General features: G+C 43.8%; 1 protein-coding gene across 1 annotated transcript in view; it reads left to right on the plus strand.

The window, feature by feature from the left end:
* Positions 1-19,985, plus strand: part of xdh (xanthine dehydrogenase) — a 34,385-nt gene extending 14,400 nt beyond the window's left edge. The window contains exons 12-34 of the mRNA XM_072453578.1: positions 6,160-6,269; positions 6,803-6,987; positions 7,101-7,263; positions 8,227-8,316; positions 8,588-8,757; positions 9,721-9,847; positions 11,393-11,512; positions 11,587-11,683; positions 12,346-12,467; positions 12,562-12,695; positions 12,779-12,866; positions 13,927-14,013; positions 16,095-16,286; positions 16,639-16,784; positions 16,852-16,933; positions 17,022-17,117; positions 17,197-17,400; positions 17,717-17,769; positions 18,066-18,180; positions 18,248-18,313; positions 18,407-18,595; positions 18,772-18,939; positions 19,783-19,985. Of these exons, the coding sequence (XP_072309679.1) occupies positions 6,160-6,269; positions 6,803-6,987; positions 7,101-7,263; positions 8,227-8,316; positions 8,588-8,757; positions 9,721-9,847; positions 11,393-11,512; positions 11,587-11,683; positions 12,346-12,467; positions 12,562-12,695; positions 12,779-12,866; positions 13,927-14,013; positions 16,095-16,286; positions 16,639-16,784; positions 16,852-16,933; positions 17,022-17,117; positions 17,197-17,400; positions 17,717-17,769; positions 18,066-18,180; positions 18,248-18,313; positions 18,407-18,595; positions 18,772-18,939; positions 19,783-19,833 (2,855 nt within the window). The 3' untranslated portion in view covers positions 19,834-19,985. The remainder of the gene's footprint in view (positions 1-6,159; positions 6,270-6,802; positions 6,988-7,100; positions 7,264-8,226; positions 8,317-8,587; positions 8,758-9,720; positions 9,848-11,392; positions 11,513-11,586; positions 11,684-12,345; positions 12,468-12,561; positions 12,696-12,778; positions 12,867-13,926; positions 14,014-16,094; positions 16,287-16,638; positions 16,785-16,851; positions 16,934-17,021; positions 17,118-17,196; positions 17,401-17,716; positions 17,770-18,065; positions 18,181-18,247; positions 18,314-18,406; positions 18,596-18,771; positions 18,940-19,782) is intronic.
* The last annotated feature ends 340 nt before the right edge of the window (positions 19,986-20,325 follow it).

The raw sequence follows: 20,325 nt of genomic DNA on the forward strand, positions 1-20,325 counted from the left end.
GGTGGACCCTTTTTACCTTGGTTTGTTGATCCACAGGAGCCACCGTGTACCACCGTGTACCACACCATCTTCCCTTGGGGCTTGCAGGACAACATAGGTTGAGGACCCCACAGGTCTTGGGTCTTCCGACAACCCCTAGCACTGTAATCGCGAAGTAGCACCAGCTGGCCTTCCTTAAATGGCACATCTCTGACCCGTTGGTCATGATTTGCCTTTCTGTGTGAGGCCGCCAGACGCAATCTTTCTCTTGGCCCGTTGAAAGCCACCTGAAGACGCGTCTGGTGCTCTTTTCACCCACTGTTACGAACCTAGGGATTCTGTAGGGGTGTCAGCTCCCTGGGCAGTGGGAGTCAGCACCCTCTCCTGGTTGCCAGGTGATTCTCTCCACTGCAGGTCCCTCCTAACACACCTTAGGATCGTTTGGCTTGAGTGGAGCCAGCCTGGATATAAGGGAGGCTGGTGGGAGCAGTCTCTCTCTCTCTCGCCGCGCCCCAAGACTGGTTGCTGTACTGTGTGGCAGCACAGTTTTATTTCTGTTTATTTTTGCACATTTTCATTGCAACGATACATATCACACTACACTTAGTTAGTTGCCATCTACACAGATACATTAGTTTCTTTTGTCAGGGCCTGATTATTTATAATAGAAATATACTATTAATTATTGTGAATGCTGTGTGGACTCCCCTCTTTGTTTGGCTGCCGTTGAGCCAGGTGGTCGTAACACCCACTCATGCACACTTCCCCCCCACGGGGTCTTGCACCCTACCCAACAAGAAATCAATAGGCAGACGTGGTTCTTGCCCAAACATCAGGAAGAATGGAGACTCACCAGTGGACTGGTGGGGAGTGGTGTTATATGCGTAGAGCACCTGGGGTAAGCAACCACTCCAGTCCCTCTTACGGGATGCAGGAAGAGCACGCAACATATTGTGAAGTGTTCGATTGAACCGCTCACACTGCCCATTTCCTGCTGGGTGGTACGGAGTAAGATAAGACAAGATAATATATTCCTTTATTGTCCCACATGGGGAAATTTCATTGATGCAACGCAGGTAGATACAGGAGGTAGATACAGAAGAAAAGAACAGATCACTTATAGGAAGTTTGAAAAACACTTTCAGTAGAAGATCTCTTATAAACAAAAACTCCCATTACCCAACAAGGGATGGAGGGGAAGATAAAAATAAATAAATACATAAATACATAAATACCATTGCATGTGATCATGACAGTAATTCCACATGAATATGTGTCACGACGGCACACATTGCACATATGACGGAATTGCACATTGTTAAGTCAGTATTGCGAGTGTTCAGGACTAACAGTGTTAGTTATTGTCATGGAATTAGACAAACTCCGATGCTATTCCGTAACACATCAAGAACACAATTCAACTTAGAACATGAAACGACACAGAAATATCAGACATTTGTATGGCAAGCTTGGGAGAAAACGCCGGGACTGATCACGCAGGCTGTGGTACGCAGCCTGCGTGATCCTCCTGCGTCTCACCCCGTTTTTTCCCATGCTGGTTGGTTTTATTAGATATTCTGGAATAGGCGGGTCACATTTCTCATTGGTCAGCCTCACATCAAGGCACTTTTTTTACAGCTGGTATTTTTCCTAGAGATCAAGCCTTGGGTAAACATTACCCAAACTCCTCTGGGCTGTCACACCCCCTCCTGGGGCAACATCCTTTGGCCCATCTTTACGACCCCTTCACAAATGCAGTTTGTCACACACCCGTTCTACTCTTAGACTAATGATGCAGATAAAATATCACTATTATGCAGATAAAATATATCACAGAAATATAATCTTATATTCACATTTTATCACAGTTATAAAGTCTGATAGCAGCAGGAAGGAAAGACCTGCGAAACCTTTCCTTCACACAGCGAGGGTGGATCAGTCTCTCACTGAAGCTGCTCTCCAGAGCGGACTGCAGGGGGTGGCACTCATGATCAAGCATAGATGTGAATCCAGCCAGGACCCTTCTGTCCCCCACCTCCTGCACCGAGTCCAGAGCGCAGCCCAGGACGGAGCTGGACTTCTTGATGACTTTGTCCAGCCTCCTCCTCTCCCTCTCTGCGATGCTGCTGCTCCAGCAGGCCACACCGTACAGGAGGGCTGATGCCACCACAGAGTCATAGAAGGTCTTCAGGAGTGGCCCTGTCACTCCAAAAGACCTGAGTCTCCTCAGGAGGTAGAGCAGACTCTGGCTCTTCCTGTACAGTGCGTCTGTGTTATGAGTCCAGTCCAGTTTGTGGTTCAGATGAACACCCAGGTACTTGTATGAGTCCACTCTCTCAATGGCCCTTCCCTGGATGTTCACTGGTAAGGGGGCAGTGGGGTGGCGTCTGCGGAAATCCACCACCATCTCCTTGGTCTTCCCCGCGTTGATGAGGAGGTGGTTTCGCTGACAGATGACATACTGGGTGTATGTTGGTAGAACAGAAGAGGGAGAAGCGTGGTTAAAGTCACCAGAGATGAGGAAGAGAGCCTGTGGATGCTGTGTTTGCAGCCTACAAGTGCAGGAGAGCAGTGCTTCACAAGCATATTCAGCATTGGCAGACGGGGCCACATAGACTACGATCAAAATCACATGCGAGAACTCCCGGGGCAGATAATATGGCCTCATGCCAATAGCCAATAGTTCAATATCCGAGACTTTGTAATCTCATACAGCTTACACAACTGCTGGATGAGAGTGCTCTCAAAGTTTCGTCCCTGGTCCGAGTGTATGCGTGCCGGCACACCAAACTTTGCAAACCACTCTGTGACCAGGACTTGCGCCACAGTGGAAGCGTGCTTGTTGCGGGTTGGAACTACAAGTGTGTATTTGCTAAAAACGTCAGTCATGACCAGCACGTTTTCCAGACCAGTGGAGGTCTGCTCTAACAGGGTAAAGTCGATAGCTAGGATCTCGTTTGGCTGTGAAGCCAGTAAGTGGCCCATAAAGGCGTGAGGAACCGATTGGTTGTCCTTTGCATGCTGACATCCCTCGCAAGCCTGGCACCATTGGGCTACCTCCCGTGACATACCTGGCCAATAGCACCGGGAACACAGCAAGGCCAGAGTCCTCTCTATTCCTTGGTGTCCATGCTCCTGATGGACCTGGGTGAGGACATTCTGGACCAAGGCTTTAGGCAGAAGGAGTTGATACACAGCCCCACCACCGTCAGGACGAAACACCTGCCGATACAGCAGCCCCTCTAACTCTACCAGGCGGTCCCACTGGGCCAGCACTAAGAGGGCAGTCGAAAAGAGGGCTCGTCGCTCTTCACGAGTGGGCTGTCGATTTTGTTGCCAAAAGGTCAGGATCTCCTGTATGGCGGGGTCAGACTGCTGAAGCTCGCGGAGGTCAGCAGGGGCAACTTGCGGTAGAAAAGTCACAAGGGACTGTGTTGCCTGTGTAACCATTCCTTGTAGGGCTTGTTTTAACTGCCCAGGCAGACATGTGCCCCAAGTTCCCGTTGCCACTTCCTGTAAGGAAGTGCCAGGCTGGCGAGACAAAGTGTCAGCATTTTGGTTACACTTACACCTGAACGATATTTTGATTCAAAATCAAAAGAGGCCAACTGGGCGGCCCAGCGCTGCTTAACAGCTCCCAGTGTGTCTGAGGAGGGATGACTCAGGGGATTGTTGTCACGCATTTGTATCCTAGCAGTTACTCCCTGAATTTCTCAGTCAGGGCCCACTTAAGGGCCCACAACTCTAGCTTCATGGAGCTGTAGTTGGACATGTTGCGCTCAGTTGGGCGCAGGCCTCGACTGGCGTACGCAAGAGGTCGCACCTTCCCTTCCTGGTCCTGGGAGAGCACTGCCTCCAATCCAGCATGACTTGCACCAACCTCCAGAATGAATGGGAGGGAGAAGTCAGAGTAGGCAAAGTACCGGGGCTGTGGTGAGCTTGGCTTTTAAGGCCTCAAAGCTCTGCTGACATTCTGTGGTCCAGGGTCCAGTAGCACAGGCCGTTTCCTTGACCGTTTATCAGTCAGTTCAGCAACTCTACGGTGTTTGCTAACTGCTAAAATAATCCTTGATTTTTGGCGAAAAATATTCCTTAAAATTCAAAAAGGGTTAAATTGAAAAAGTAAAAGGTGTGCGTGTTACCTGGAGACTCAATCTACTATAATAACTTGGGTTTGACTTTCTAGGTCAGCTGACTTAGGAGCTATTGAAAATAATCCTTTTTTTTTGACAAAAAATATTCCTTAAAAATCTAGAACGGGTTAATTTGAAAAAGTAAAAGGTGTGCGTGATACCTGGAGACCACAACTACTATAATCACTTAGCATTTACTATCTAGGTTTGCCAACTTAGGAGCTATTGAAAAGAATCCTTGTTTTTTGATGAAAAATATTCCTTAAAAATCTATAAAGGGTTAATTTGAAAAAGTAAAATGTGTGCGTGATACCTGGAGACCACAACTACTATAATCACTTAGCGTTTACTATCTAGGTTTGCTAACTTAGGAGCTATTGAAAAGAATCCTTGATTTTTGACAAAAAATATTCCTTAAAAATCTATAAAAGGGTTAAATTGAAAAAGTAAAAGGTGTGCGTGATACCTGGAGACCACAACTACTATAATCACTTGGGTTTGACTTTCTAGGTCAGCTGACTTAGAAGCTATTGAAAAGAATCCTTGTTTTTTGACGAAAAATATTCCTTAAAAATCTACAAAGGGTTAATTTGAAAAAGTAAAAGGTGTGCGTGATACCTGGAGACCACAACTACTATAATCACTTAGCATTTACTATCTAGGTTTGCCAACTTAGGAGCTATTGAAAAGAATCCTTGTTTTTTGATGAAAAATATTCCTTAAAAATCTATAAAGGGTTAATTTGAAAAAGTAAAAGGTGTGCGTGATACCTGGAGACCACAACTACTATAATCACTTGGGTTTGACTTTCTAGGTCAGCTGACTTAGAAGCTATTGAAAAGAATCCTTGTTTTTTGACAAAAAATATTCCTTAAAAATCTACAAAGGGTTAATTTGAAAAAGTAAAAGGTGTGCATGATACCTGGAGACCACAACTACTATAATCACTTGGGTTTGACTTTCTAGGTCAGCTGACTTAGGAGCTATTGAAGAGAATCCTTGATTTTTGACGAAAAATATTCCTTAAAATCTATAAAAGGGTTAAATTGAAAAAGTAAAAGGTGTGCGTGATACCTGGAGACCACAACTACTATAATAACTTGGGTTTGACTTTCTAGGTCAGCTGACTTAGGAGCTATTGAAAAGAATCCTTGATTGACGAAAAAAAAATTCTTTCAAAAATCTATAAAGGGTTAATTTGAAAAAGTAAAAGGTGTGTGTGATACCTGGAGACTCAAACTACCATAATCACTTAGCGTTTACTATCTAGGCTAGCTGATTTAGGAGCTATTGAAAATAATCTTCAGCTGAAAATTTTCAGCCCAAAAGGACTAATGCATCTAATATTAGCAACTTGGATTCATGCTCAATATTGTTTTTTTTTAAATATAAATACGTTTGATATTTTTTTAAGATAACATTTTTAAACAAACGGTACTTTAGAGTCGGTCTCTAACTGGCGCACCAAGCGGCACTTCAGCGCGCAGCTCCCCGCGTCGAGCTACTGCAGGCGGGGCACACTCAGAAGAAGCTCCCGCTCTAGTTGCGGAGGCGAATGTCCAACGTCCAACGTGAAACTAACTTCACCGCGGTATCTGCAAAATTGACTTTCTCTCTTTTAAGTCTTAAAAAAAGTTTTAAAGATTTTTCAAGAGCCATGACGCACAGCACTTGTGTTGACCATGGATTTATTAAAATATCTGGATAGGGTATTGCTGGCTTAAACGTGTCGTGAGCTGGCCCCAATGGTCAGTCAATTGGAAATGCAGCAAAAAAATCCTCAGGGAGATAGAAAGCATTTTACCTATAGAGCGCAATGTAAAAACAAACAAACTGCTCATGTTCAGCTCACAGGGACCAACGGCTTTCACAAAGTTGCAATTTTTAATCTTTTCGTTTTCTTAAAAAGCTTTTACATTTATCTTCGGCTCACTCTGCTTCACGCTGCTTCGCTCTTGTAGCTCTCGCTCTGATTGGTCAGATCAGTCACGTGGTATGCGTATATCGTTGTGCGTTACCTTCACGTTTGTGTTCTCGCTTCCTCCAGAGGGCAGCAGAGTAGTGCAGATGGACCAGAACTTCTTCACAGGATACAGAAGGACCCTGGTCCAACCAACAGAGGTCCTCGTGAGCGTGGAGGTACCGTACAGCCGCGAGGTACGACCAGAAACAAACTACATCCATATGCTATCCATTTGTTTATTATGATTTAGATATGACCCCTATATTAATAAAAACACTAGATTTAATTGTTAATAAACCAGAGCAAACATATCAGTGCAGAGAAACATCAACAGCCAACTGACTTAAGTTTAATATTGAATGTGTTTAATGTGATTTTACCTGGTTCTGCAGCTGAAGAACTTCATGGATTTCTTCTGTTTGTGTGGCCTTTGCCTCTGCAGTTTAAGAACATTAACTTATCTTGTTTCCTGTGGGTTATGCAGCTGAAGAACCTTATAAACCTTTTTTGTTTCATGTTATTTTCTGTTGCAGCTGAAGAACAATGTTCTTTAATTTCCTGTGGCATTTGGTTGTGGTTTAGGGACATACGTTTCTCCTGTTTCTTGTGGCCTTTGGTTCTGTAGCTGAAGAACTTCATAAACTTCTCTTAATCTGTTTTGTCCACATTGTTATCACTGAGGAGGTCCAAGTCTCTTGAGTCTTGAGTTTGTTATATTGTGTCTCAGGGGCAGGTCGTACGTGCGTACAAAACGTCTCGTCGTCGAGAAGATGACATTAGCATTGTCACGGCGACCTTCAACGTGACCTTTGAACCCAGTTCAAGCCAGGTTCAGGAACTTCGGCTGGCCTTTGGAGGAATGGGTCCAACCACTGTCCTGGCCATGCAGACGGGCAACGGACTGAGAGGGAGGTGAGGAATAGATCTACCATCCAGATGTGTGGCCTCCCTATATCTGTGTTGGTGTTTTATGATTGGTCAATTCAGCTCTCAGAGATTAAAGTCACCGCATGTTTGGTGCTCAGGTATTGGGGGGAGGAGCTCCTGCAGAATGCCTGCTTCTCATTGGCTGATGAGATGGCCATTGACCCCTCGTCTCCGGGTGGAATGGTGTCATACAGAAGAACCCTAGTCCTGAGTCTGTTCTACAAGTTCTACCTCAGCGTCCTGCAGAACCTCAGAGAACAGGTCAACTAAAACTATCTGTGTTTGTTCTTCTTCATAATTATGATACTTTGGTGGCTAGCTAAGAGGTAAATTGGGAGTATTATTGTAAGACATTTCAGGAAGAAGAACTAATGAATCCCTCTTTGTCATCTAAAATGCAGGCACAATTTACACAAATATATATATATATATATATATATATATATATATATATAGTACATTTCTGTATTTTCATCTTCATTCGTTTTATACAGTAGAGTTGATTTTTGTAGGTTTAAAAAATACGATTTTATAGCAAGAATAATACTGCTGTAATGAGTCCTCAAGTGGCCGCCAACATGAACTGCACTTTATAGTTTTCCGTCCAAAAGATTTAAACAAATACTTTATGAATAACTAAAATCAATGGTAAAAACATAGTTTATAAGTTTATAGTTAATTATTGTACTTCTTGGTTGGACATGAGCCGTTCTGAAAACGCGAGCCAAAGTTCTAATTTGTTATATACTGTATATTGAAGCATATTATTGTCTATGAGTTGCTATACAGATGAACTTTACTTACTTTGTTTACCTACTAATTTAGTTTTGAAGAAAAATAATCGACAATATCTTCAATTTTTTCAAATGACTGTTTGAACGGTCAAAATATTGTGTTCCTGGCGTGTAAATTGTCATTAAATTCTGCAATTTTGTTTTTTGGTTTTCAGCTTCCTGTTTTATGTAACATTTCCCATTGAAAAGACACAGTATTTTGTCCCAATTCCTCATTCTGAAACCCATTGATTGACGGCACAGTGGATTACTCTTATTACCTTTTTTTTTTTTTACCAAAGGTTCTATCCCACCAAAGGTAGAAATAATTAGAAAAATGTGCACTTAAAGGAGCAGTGGACCCCAGCAGAGCCGCAGATTTTCTTACTCTAAAATATGTGTGGAAATGTTTGTGAGCATTTCCAGAGTGCATTTTTATTTTTGTGTTCAGGGCATGAAGGTGGAGACGGTCCCTGCAGAGTATCTCAGCGCCACAGAAGTGTTCCACCCTCCAACGCCCTCTGGTGTGCAGGTCTATCAGGTACAGGCCACAACAGGTCCCGCTATGGTCCAGATTCAGTCCTGTTTAGTCCTGCTTTATTCTTGCTTTAATCCTACTTTAGTCCTACTTTAGTCCTGCTTTAGTCCTACTTTAGTCCTACTTTAGTCCTGTCTTAATCTTGCTTTAGTCCAACCAATCTCCTGCTTTAGTCCTGCTTTAGTCCTATATCTAACTCCATTTTGATTGTATTTGGTTTTTCCTCTACTTTCTCCTCGGTCTGACCCCGGTCGCTGGTCTAATCCCAATCCAGGCGGTCCCCTCAGGTCAGAGGTTGGAGGATGTGGTTGGTCGTCCTCTGATGCACGTGAGCGCAGAGCAGCAGGCGTCAGGAGAAGCTCTTTACTGTGATGACTTGAAACCGCATGACAACGAACTGTATCTGAGTCTGATCTGTAGTACCAGGGCCCATGCCAAGATCCTGTGAGTACTGCTGATACTACAACTACTTCTACTACTACTACAAAATAAGATAAGATGAGATAAGATAAGATAATCGTTTATTGTCCTACATGGGGAAATTTCATTGATGCAACAGAGGTAGATACAGAAGAAAAGAACAGATAACTTATAGATAATACAAAATACATACAAAAAAGACCTTAACAAAGACAGTGACATTATTAAATAAAAAGTCAGAAAACAATAAACAATTATTAATTTAATCAATTACACACTTAAATTACACTACAAGACACGGTGGCTGAGTGGCTAACAGTCTGGCCCCACAGCAATGGGGGCTAGGAAGACTAGCTGATTGCACTGCTTTTAGCTAATGGGACCCATCTAAATAAACAAATAAACAAATGAACAAATAAATATACAGCAAGAAGACAGCATGTTCGACTCTGAGGTCTGGGTGGGTTTCTGGGTAGGTTTCTTTCTTCCTAACTCAAGATCTGGAAACGGGTCATTGCTCCTCCTGACGAGTTGCCCCAGTGGCACAGGTAGAGGGATGGGTCAAATCAGAGCACAAACCTCCCTATGGGGACAGTAAAGGCTAATCTTAACCTTTAGTCCTCACATCTCAACACTTAAAATTAAAAAAATCTCAATGAGCGATACAAATAATGGTTTGACTAGTCGACTTCTAAATATATATATAATATATCTGTATCATGCAACAAATGATCTTATATCCCAGATACATACATTTGTTATTTTTAGTATTTGTGACCTTTATTGTAAATTTACATAAATACTGGCAAACTAGAGTATAATCTGCAGCACCAGATATAAATTGGCTATTACTAATCCTACTCTTGCAAGAATCTTTTCTGACCAGGTTTTCCTTTGGTCCTGACTCGGTCCTGACTCAGTCTTGACTCCGGTTTTCTTCGGTTCCGACCTGGTCTTGACCCAGTTTATCCTCTGCTCCTTGTCCAGGTCCATAGATAGTTCTGAGGCTCAGGCGATGCCGTCTGTCGCTTGCGTTCTGTTCGCAGAAGATGTTCCTGGATCCAACAGGACAGGACCCATAGTCTACGACGAGACCGTGCTAGCTCAGGGAGAGGTAAGTCCTGGACTATGACCAGACTATATCCATTGACTGACAATTATAACTCTAAAGACATCAACAAAAAGGTCCATTAAAAGAATGATTTTCTGTGGTTTAATAAACAAAAGTATAAAAGTAATTAATTACACATTTGGTTAGACAGACTATACCTGGGCTCAACGTAGTTACAAATGCAGGTATTGAAAAGTAAGTTTGGATTCATTCAGATGTGGGAGACGAAGGGTCTCTTGGGTAGGTCAGGGCACTTGGGGTCATCGACTTGGAGGTGACTTGTGTTCGAAGATCCAGAGCAAGTGAGACAGTGTGAGAGGGCTCAGTGTCTTTTTATGTGACCTTGGATGTGTGTCCTTGAGTGGGAGTGACTTTAAAACTGTTAAAATTGTTGTAATTTGGACAATTCTAACTTAAACCAGCAAAATGACATGTAACCATAACAAAATACTGCAACAGTGTCAATTAACTCACATAATTAGCAGGTATTGAGGAAGTTAAATATGACAAACACATTTCAAACACATTTCTTAAGACAAACTAAATTAAAACATGATTTAGTTACATGTTTAGATCACACATTAAGCATTAAGTCCATTTATATGTGAAATATAATGTAATTTTCGGGCTATAGAGCGCTCCTGAATAAAAGCTGCGCCAACAATATTTACTAAGAAAAAAGAACTGATGCAGGGTTGTCTTTTAACTCATGAGTCAGATTGGGCAAAGAAAGTCTCATTTCAACACGGCAGGTTCTAAACTGCAGACCTCCTTATATCGCATGACTGCGCTCCATGTGTGTCTTTGCGTTCAGCCGCATCTAGGTTCATTTCCTCAGTAGACTCATCTATTCATGAATATGATTCAAACTCTAATAAAAAACACAGCATTTTGAAGCTTAAAATACAGAGAATATGACATGTCCCCATGACAGTGCTTCCACTGTCCACTGACGTCTTCTTCAAAAGCTTGCGCTTCCTGCTAGAGTGCCCCCAGGTGGCCGTTAGCCAGTAAAAATCTATAAATTAGATGCACCGTTGTATGGGCTGCAGGGTTCAGAGCGTGGGGGGGAAAAGTACCGGCTTAAAGTCTGAAAAATATGGTAGTCATGAAGGACTTTGTCCTGAGGAACATCATGCAGAACAAAGACAATTTTGTTCCAGTGGACTATTCCACTTCTTCACAGGGGTCCTTGGAACCATTTGGTGTCCTCTGTGTTTTTTATCAGAAGTGTTGATTGATAATCTGTGTTTATGTATATTTAAAAAAAAGAAAAATGAAAATGAAAAAAGAAAATTATAAATCAAAATATAATGTCACAACCACAGAGTCTCTGCAGCAGTCTTCTCACCTGTCAGTGTGGACGTGTCTGGAGGGGAGGGGGTGGTGGTGATCTCCTGGAGCGTGCTGTCAGATGGGAATGAGGTGTGAGTGGGGCTGCTGCTGTGTTGTAGAGACATCTGGGGGGGAACCTCACTGCCCTCAATGTTTCTCATAGTTTCTCATAGATTGGTACATGTTTGGGTCATGTGACCTGTTTGACCTCAGGTGACTTGTGTGGGTCATGTGATCGGGGCCGTCGTTGCAGAAACTCAGGCCGATGCCCAAAAAGCTGCCAAGTCCGTCAAGATCCAGTATGAGGACTTACCCACCGTCATCACCATACAGGTACTAGGTTTAGACCAGATTTATTCCTGATTTAGTCCCAGTTCAGTTCTTAATTCTCATTGGTAATTTTACAGGAAGCAATTGAAGCCCAGTCATTCTACGAGCCAATCAGAACACTACAAAAGGGTGACCTGGATGAAGGGTTTAAGCAGTCTGACCACATCCTAGAGGGTAGGGACATCCACAGACATTCATAAACTCTAAATTCTCTTCCTCTTCCCAAACTCTTACGCTTGGCCCATACTTCTGACTTACATCATAGCAAACAATCCATCACAAACAAATTAATGAGGCCAATTGCCATAATGGAAAATACATATGAATATATAGACTAACATAGACTTGATGACATTTTTCTGGTCTCCTCACCAGTAACTTGTAAAGGAGGAAATGGTCAATAGATTCTTACTAGAAGCACATCAGTTGTAAGTAAGTTAGTTTTACATGTTAATTATGATCTAAAATAAAACTTGAAAGGGTAACACACTCAACAGTGATTTTAACAAAACTTGACCACCTACATGTTATCGATGGGTTCCTGTGGTTACAAGATCAGCATCAGTTTGAATCAAAGATCTAGCTCAGAGGCGCCGACAGTTTAGCGTTAAGCAGCTAGTTAAGTGAGCAATGGCATTAGCCTCAAATGCCACGTCTAATTAGTACGTGTCTTGGGGGATATCAACCAATCAGAGCATAGCTAGATCTGTCATTACCCTGAGTGAAAGATCAGAGTTTATTTTCATTTTCTCTCACTTCTCTAATCACGTCTCCTCTGATTGGCTCTCCCTTCTCGCCCCCTCCCCTCCTTTCCGCTGATTGGCTGTGGGCTCCAGGTGAGCTGCACATGGGCGGGCAGGAACACTTTTACCTGGAGACCAACGTGACTGTGGCCGTGCCCCGAGACCAGGGCGAGATGGAGATCTTCAGCTCCACGCAGTGCCCCTCCAAGACCCAGGTGAGTCCAGGACCAGAGCTAAACCAGATCAAGGCAAACACTAGCTAACTAGCTGTTCAGGCACGGTGTTCTAACCCAATCTCGTTGTGCTCAGTCCCTTGTGGCCAAAGCTCTGGGGATTGCGTCGAATCGCGTCCATGTTAGAGTGAAGCGGATGGGAGGAGGCTTCGGAGGAAAAGAGTCCAGAACCACCATCCTGTCCACTGTGGTCGCCCTCGCTTCCCACAGGTACAGCTGTAGCCGGTCTGAACTGGGTCTGAGTCTGGTCTGAGTGGTTTTATGGGGGATTGAAATTAGTTTTCATGTCGCAGGCTGCGCCGTCCTGTGCGCTGCATGTTAGACAGGGACGAAGACATGTTGGTGACCGGAGGACGACACCCGTTTTACGCCAAATACAAGGTCAGCTCCACCCACTGACACTCCAGCAGTCTAAATGTCTCCCATTTGAAAATGAAAAGTCAAGTTGTGTTTATTTGTAGACCATCTTGCATGCAAACAGACAGAGCTCTACACAGAATTCAACATCAACATTTCTGAACTATATCACATAATTTACACATGCAATTAATGTTTCAGGCCTATTTCAAGGCTCTCTTTCTTGTCCAAGATCCTAGAGAAGGTGGTCTCTGAACAATTGTCAGACTTCCTTGAACAGTCTAACATTCACAACTCTTTTCAGTCTGGTTTCCTTAAACATCCTTCTACGGAAACCGCATTGCTAAAAGTGTCCAGTGACATTATGATGTCTGCTGATTCTGGAAAATGCATTGTTCTAGTTCCTCTGGATCTGTCTGCAGCCTTTGACACCGTTGACCATCATATACGGTTAAAAAGATTGAGGGACCTGATTGAACAGTTCTTCTTTGGTTTTCCTCATATTTATCCGATAGGAGTTTTAGTGTTGCTGCAAACCAGATTATGTCTGATTCATCTGATCTGTTGTGTGGAGTTCCTCAGGGCTCCGTTTTGGGTCCTGTTTTATTTTTGCTTTATATAATCCCTCTGGGAAAGATCCTTAAAGAGTTTAGTGATGTGTCCTACCACCTGCTCGCTGACGATATTCAGCTATATTGCTCGTTTAAGCCTTCTGAGATCCAGGTATTGTTAATGTAAAAACAGACTCCTCTGCCTCGTCTTTTTGCCCGGGAGAGATTCCTTTGTCTGTCTGCGCCATTCAGCTGGAGGGCTTCACGCTGTCCGGGACCGACAGGCTGAGCCACGTCTCTTTCAAGCACAAAACAGGAGATGAAGAAAAGTCTGGAAAGTTGGAAAAATAAAATGGATGAAATAGATTAACTCAGAACCATCTCTGAGCCAACCCATAACTAAAGGGTATTAGAGACCAGTGCCAGCTAATCTCAGGAGCCGACGGGGCTCATTACCTTCTTTAAACCTCTACTGTTTGGAGACTTATGAACCAATAAAAGAAGGTCTAACCCAGCATCTCATCCGGTTTCAGGTCGGTTTCTCAGATTCTGGGCGGGTTTTGGCTCTGGATGTGACGTACTACAGTAATGCAGGGAACTCTTTGGACCTATCTTTGTCGGTGAGTACAAAAGAAGCAGGCAGATCTGAACCCTGCAGAACTCAACCCTGATGGGTTAAATGCACAGCCCCGCGGCGCTACTTCCTGTCCCTTCACTTATCCATGAATCCGTTTCCGTATTAGTTTTGTCCTAATTGGTTTTACTCCGGAATCATGCTAAAATAATTGATATTTTAAGATTACACAGCAGATATTGAGTCACAGGTCGCCAAGACATTGCCAAGAATTAGGGATCTGGAAGACAATGTATAAATAAATCAAACCACATTTCCTGTAATTTGGTGAATGTTACGGTATTCTGACAATTACTGTATAGTCAAGATCCATTTAAAACACTCCATAATATAATATAGATTTGTTATGGTGAACCAATTCTGATTATAATTTTTCGCCAGCGAATTCTTTCAAGGGTTTCAAGTCTAACTAACGATGTTACTACTTACTACGTCTGTGTTTATTAAGGCTTGTGTTCCTCAATGCTAAAGCTAACCTAACTTAAAACTTAACTTGATAAAGAAAAACAATTAAGGACAAGTGTATGCACAAAATTAGTACTGTACTGCTATTTTAAATGTTATAATTCAATTTATTTTAGGTTCGTATCTGCATTGAGACTCAAACACCTTAGTAAACACTGACGTATCTGACGGTGACATTGTGACTTCTCATCTGTTGCTTAACCTTTAGATATTGATTATTTGAGCACAGCTCCGGTGAAAACCCCATAAGGATAGAACTAAGACAGAAGGGATTCACGGACAAACTGAAGTAGGTCCTTGGGCTGGACACAGAGCCCATTGGCTCTCCTGTCTGCTGATTGGCTCTTTTGTCCTCCAATTATTTCTCCTGGGTCAGCACTAGATCATAAGCTCATAACTCACAACTCACGGAAGTGACGAGTTCGGTCCCGCTGATACAGCTCAGGCAATACTTTTCTCTTTAAAAAGCTTTTTTTCATTGCATTACAGTCTGTTCCACTTCACACGTAGTATATTTTGTTTTGTGCTTGAATGTTGAGCGCTTTTTAGGGTTAACCCCTAACCCTAACCTTACCCCCTACCTTAACCCTAACCTTAACCCCTAACCTTAACCCCTAACCTTAACCCCTAACCTTAACCCCTAACCTTAACCCTAACCTTACCCCTAACCTTAACCCGTAACCTTTACCCCTAACCTTTACCCCTAACCTTTACCCCTAACCTTAACCCCTAACGTTAACTCCTAACGTTAACCCCTAACGCTAACCCCTAACCTTAACCCCTAACGCTAACCCCTAACCTTAACCCCTAACCTTAACCCCTAACCTTAACCCCTAACCTTAACCCCTAACCTTAACCCTAACCTTAACCCCTAATGTTAACTCCTAACGTTAACCCCTAACGCTAACCCCTAACCTTAACCTTAACGCTAACCCCTAACCTTAACCCCTAACCTTAACCTTAACCTTAACGCTAACCCCTAACCTTAACCCCTAACCTTAACCCCTAACCCTAACCTTAACCTTAACCCTTAACCCCTAACCTTAACCCCTAACCTTAAACCTTAACCGTAACCCCTAACCTTAACCCCTAACCCTAACCTTAACCCCTAACCTTAACCCCTAACCCCTGACCTTAACCCCTAACCTTAACCCCTAACCTTAACCCCTAACCTTAACCCCTAACCCCTGACCTTAAACCCTAACCTTAAACCCTAACCTTAACCCCTAACCCCTGACCTTAACCCCTAACCCTACGTAACCCTAAGTTTGTGTAGTAGTTAGGAGACGAGGGGGGAAAATGTAACAAACTAGACTGTGCAATCCATAAGTTAAGATTTAAACCCGAAAAAAATTAAGGGTCGGAGCCGAACCCAAAATCACGCCGTGGTTCAAACCGCTGGGCCAAATGATCTGGAAAATTCCAACTGCAAGAAAATATACCTTGCATGTGATCTGCTCGCCACGAGGGCCACCAAATTCGTCACTTCCGGGACTGAATTCGTCACTTCCGTGAGTTATGAGCTTATGATCTAGTGCCGACCATTTCTCCTGTCCTCTGATTGACAACCTTCTCACCTCCTGTCCTCTGATTGGTCCTTAGGTAATGGAACGTGCTCTGTTCCACATGGAGAACTCGTACCTGATCCCAAATGTTCGGGGTCAAGGTGTTTTGTGCCGGACAAACCTCCCTTCGAACACAGCCTTCAGGGGCTTCGGAGGGCCCCAGGGCATGATGGTCTGTGAAGACTGGATCAGCGCTATTGCCCTCAGACTGGGGAGGGCATCTGAGCAGGTCCTGGTCCTGATTTAGTCCTGGTTTAGACCTGATTTCGACCTGGTTAAGGTTTGGTTTAGATCTGTTTATTCCTGGTTTAGACTTGGTTTAGTCCTGGTTAAATCTAGGGTTAGACTTGGTTTAGACCAGGTTTTGTCCTGGTTAGACTTGGTTTAGTCTTGGTATAGTCCAAATTTAGACCTGGTTTAGTCCTGGTTTAGACTCTGTTTAGTCCTGGTTTAGACTTGGATTAGTCCTGATTTTATCCTGGTTAATAGTCCAACTTCTGACCTAATCTGGTCTGGCCCTGGTTTAGTTCTTATTTGAAGCCTTTTTAGACCATGTTCTGATCCGGTCTGGTCTGGTTTAGATCCGGGAGCTAAACCTGTACTCAGAGGGCGACCAGACTCCTTATAATCAGGTGCTGGAGAATTTCACCCTGCGACGCTGCTGGGACGAGTGTTTGGACCGGGTCAATATCCAGGACAGACGGGCCAAGATCCTGGATTTCAACAAGTACTGACAAGACCAGGTCAAATCTGATCTAACCTGGTCCAAATGGGTCTAACCGGTCTGTTCTTAGGCAGAACCGCTGGAACAAACGGGGTCTCGCTGTGGTTCCCACAAAGTTCGGCATCGCTTTCACAGCTGCCTTCCTCAACCAGGTATGGACTCTTCTGCCACTGATTCTTGCGCTCATCTGCGTTTAGTCCTACCTTTAGTCCAGGCTCTTAGTCTTTTTTGTGATTTCAGGCCGGGGCTCTGGTCCACATTTACACTGACGGCTCGGTTCTTCTGGCTCATGGAGGAACTGAGATGGGCCAGGGACTTCACACCAAGATGATCCAAGTAAAAATCAGACCACTTAAGTCCTGACTAGGTCCTGGCTCAGATCTGGAGGAGGGTCCTGATCTATCTTTTTCTTCAGGTGTGCAGCAGAGCTCTGGCCATTCCTGTGACCAAGATCCATGTTTGTGAGACAAGCTCTCACTCTGTGGCCAACACGAGTCCCACCGCGGCCTCTGCGTCCTCAGACCTAAACGGAGCGGCCGTGCTCAACTCCTGCAAAGTCCTGAACCAGAGACTCCAGCACTACAAGGACAGGGACCCGCACGGGACCTGGGAAAGCTGGGTAAGAATCAGATCTAAACCAGGACCAAACCAGGACTAAATCAGATCTTAGCAAAGACTAAACCAGCTCTAAACAAGGTTCAAACCAGGTCTAAACAAGGTCTTAACCAGGTCCAAACAAAGACTAAATCAGGACTAAACCAGGACTACCAGAGCTAAACTAGGACTAAAACAGGATTGATCCATAACTAAACCAGATCTAAACCAAGTCTAAACAAGGACTGAACCAGAACTAAACCAGGACTAAAACAGGGTCAATCCGGAACTAAACCAGATCTAAACCAGGACTAAAGCAGGTCTAACAGTTGTTATTGCAGGTGCAGGCGGCGTACTTTGACAGAGTCAACCTCAGCGCTAATGGCTTCTACAGGTCAGACTCTTTCTTACATAAATATATATTACAGTAGAAAGAAATGACTACTTGTGGATGTATGTGAAAAAGTTTCATATGTCATATGCCACATCCTGATCCATTATACAAATTATCCAATATACATTGAGATAATTTGTGTTTATGAACTTAATACTTTTATGTGTAGTCATGAAACTCCGACAATTCACTGCATGTCCTCCCTTCTCTCTCATCCCCCATTTCACACTGTCTTTCCTACGGGCCAAAAATCTTGAAAAAGTCAGTATTTGTAAAAAATGTATCATGCATTTCAGAACGCCAGACCTGGGCTACGACTTTGAGACGAACTCGGGGCGTGTGTTTAACTACTTCACTTATGGAGTCTGTTGCAGCGAAGTGGAGATTGACTGTCTCACCGGGGCTCATAAGGTTTTTACTATACTTAATTTACAAAAGAATTATAATATTGTTGTAATTCTAATGATTTTTTCTGCAGAATCTGAGCAGTACAATTGTGATGGACGTAGGCCATAGTTTGAATCCTGCCCTAGACATCGGGCAGGTCAAGTATTTTCATATTTGTGCAAGATTTGGGCCTTGTTCTTCTCTCTCGCTTTCGGAGTTTTATTTAGTGACATTCATATTTCTGCTGCAGGTGGAGGGTGGATTCATGCAGGGAGTGGGCCTCTTTACCCTCGAGCAGCTCCTCTACAGTCCAAACGGCGTTCTTCTGACCCGAGGACCAGGGACCTACAAGATCCCCGGGTTTGGAGACATCCCTACCCAGTTACAGGTGTCTCTGCTCAGGGACGCGCCCAATGACAAGGCCCTGTACTCCTCAAAGGTACTGACCCAGGACTAACGCAGGTGTAAACTGGGTCCAACCCTAAACTATCCCAGCTCTAAACCAGGGACTAAACATGGTTTAGAACCTGGAATTTAACAGGAATTAACCACATCTTTGTTGTTTTCTAGATTTTATTACAAATTGATATATGTATATATATTCTGTGTTTTCAGGCAATTGGCGAGCCACCCCTTTTTCTCGCTGCCTCAGTGTTTTTCGCCCTGAAAGACGCCATCGACGCGGCACGTTTGGAGTCAGGACTGAGCGGCCCGTTCCGATTGGATAGTCCGGCCACAGCAGAAAGGATTCGCACAGCATGTGCCGACCGCTTTACCAAAATGGTATTACATATTCATATTATACAAATAAAGTAACCGTGACAATATATTATGGTATGAAAGGGGACCAAATAGAAACACATGTGCCACTAACCATAGGCAAACCCTAGTCTCTGGTCTAACCCGGGTGTAACTCTGGTCTTATCCCGGTGTAACTCTGGTCTTATCCCGGTGTAACTCTGGTCTTATCCCGGTGTAACTCTGGTCTTATCCCGGTGTAACTCTGGTCTTATCCTGGTGTAACTCTGGTCTTATTCCGGTGTAACTCTGGTCTTATCCCGGTGTAACTCTGGTCTTATCCCGGTGTAACTCTGGTCTTATCCCGGTGTAACTCTGGTCTTATTCCGGTGTAACTCTGGTCTTATCCTGGTGTAACTCTGGTCTTATCCCGGTGTAACTCTGGTCTTATCCCGGTGTAACTCTGGTCTTATCCTGGTGTAACTCTGGTCTTATTCCGGTGTAACTCTGGTCTTATCCCGGTGTAACTCTGGTCTTATCCCGGTGTAACTCTGGTCTTATCCCGGTGTAACTCTGGTCTTATCCCGGTGTAACTCTGGTCTTATCCCGGTGTAACTCTGGTCTTATTCCGGTGTAACTCTGGTCTTATCCTGGTGTAACTCTGGTCTTATCCCGGTGTAACTCTGGTCTTATCCCGGTGTAACTCTGGTCTTATCCTGGTGTAACTCTGGTCTTATCCCGGTGTAACTCTGGTCTTATCCTGGTGTAACTCTGGTCTTATTCCGATGTAACTCTGGTCTTATCTGGTGTAACTCTGGTCTTATCTGGTGTAACTCTGGTCTTATCTGGTGTGACTCTGGTCTAACCCTGGTCTGTTTCTTTCCCCAGTGTCCTGCAGCTGAACCTGGGACCTATAAACCTTGGGCTGTTATTGTCTGAACTAGGACCCTACCAGAAATCTCACCCGCTTTGAGACCACACTGGGCTCTTCTCCTGGGACCTACCAGACCTGAGCTGGTCCTGGTCTGAACCTCAGAGTCGAGCCTCTAAAGAGAAGACTGTGAAATATGACTTGTCTTCATAACATTTTTGACTGAAACTTGTAACTCAGGCAAACATATTCAGATTTTGTGCAATATCTCACATCTGCATCATCATGATTCTAATAAATATTTGAACACAATGTCATGTCAGTCCTTTCAGAAGTAAAATAAGGAGAAGGACTAAACCAGGAGGTCAGAACCAGGGTCTAAAGTGGGGTTAAACCAAGGCCCAAATTAGGGTCTAGACCAGGCCCTAACCAGGTCAAACCCAGAGTCTAAATGAGGTCTAACCAGGACTACAGTGTTTACTGGATGTTTTGCAGTGTTCCTGTGGCGTGGCGTTCACTGACCACATTCTCTCGTAGAAGTGATAATTGTTTTTTTCAAA

This window comes from Eucyclogobius newberryi, unplaced genomic scaffold, assembly GCF_026437365.1.
Source record: "Eucyclogobius newberryi isolate DKJ021-1_F unplaced genomic scaffold, fEucNew1.0.hap1 SCAF_1, whole genome shotgun sequence".
NCBI lineage: Eukaryota > Metazoa > Chordata > Actinopteri > Gobiiformes > Gobiidae > Eucyclogobius > Eucyclogobius newberryi.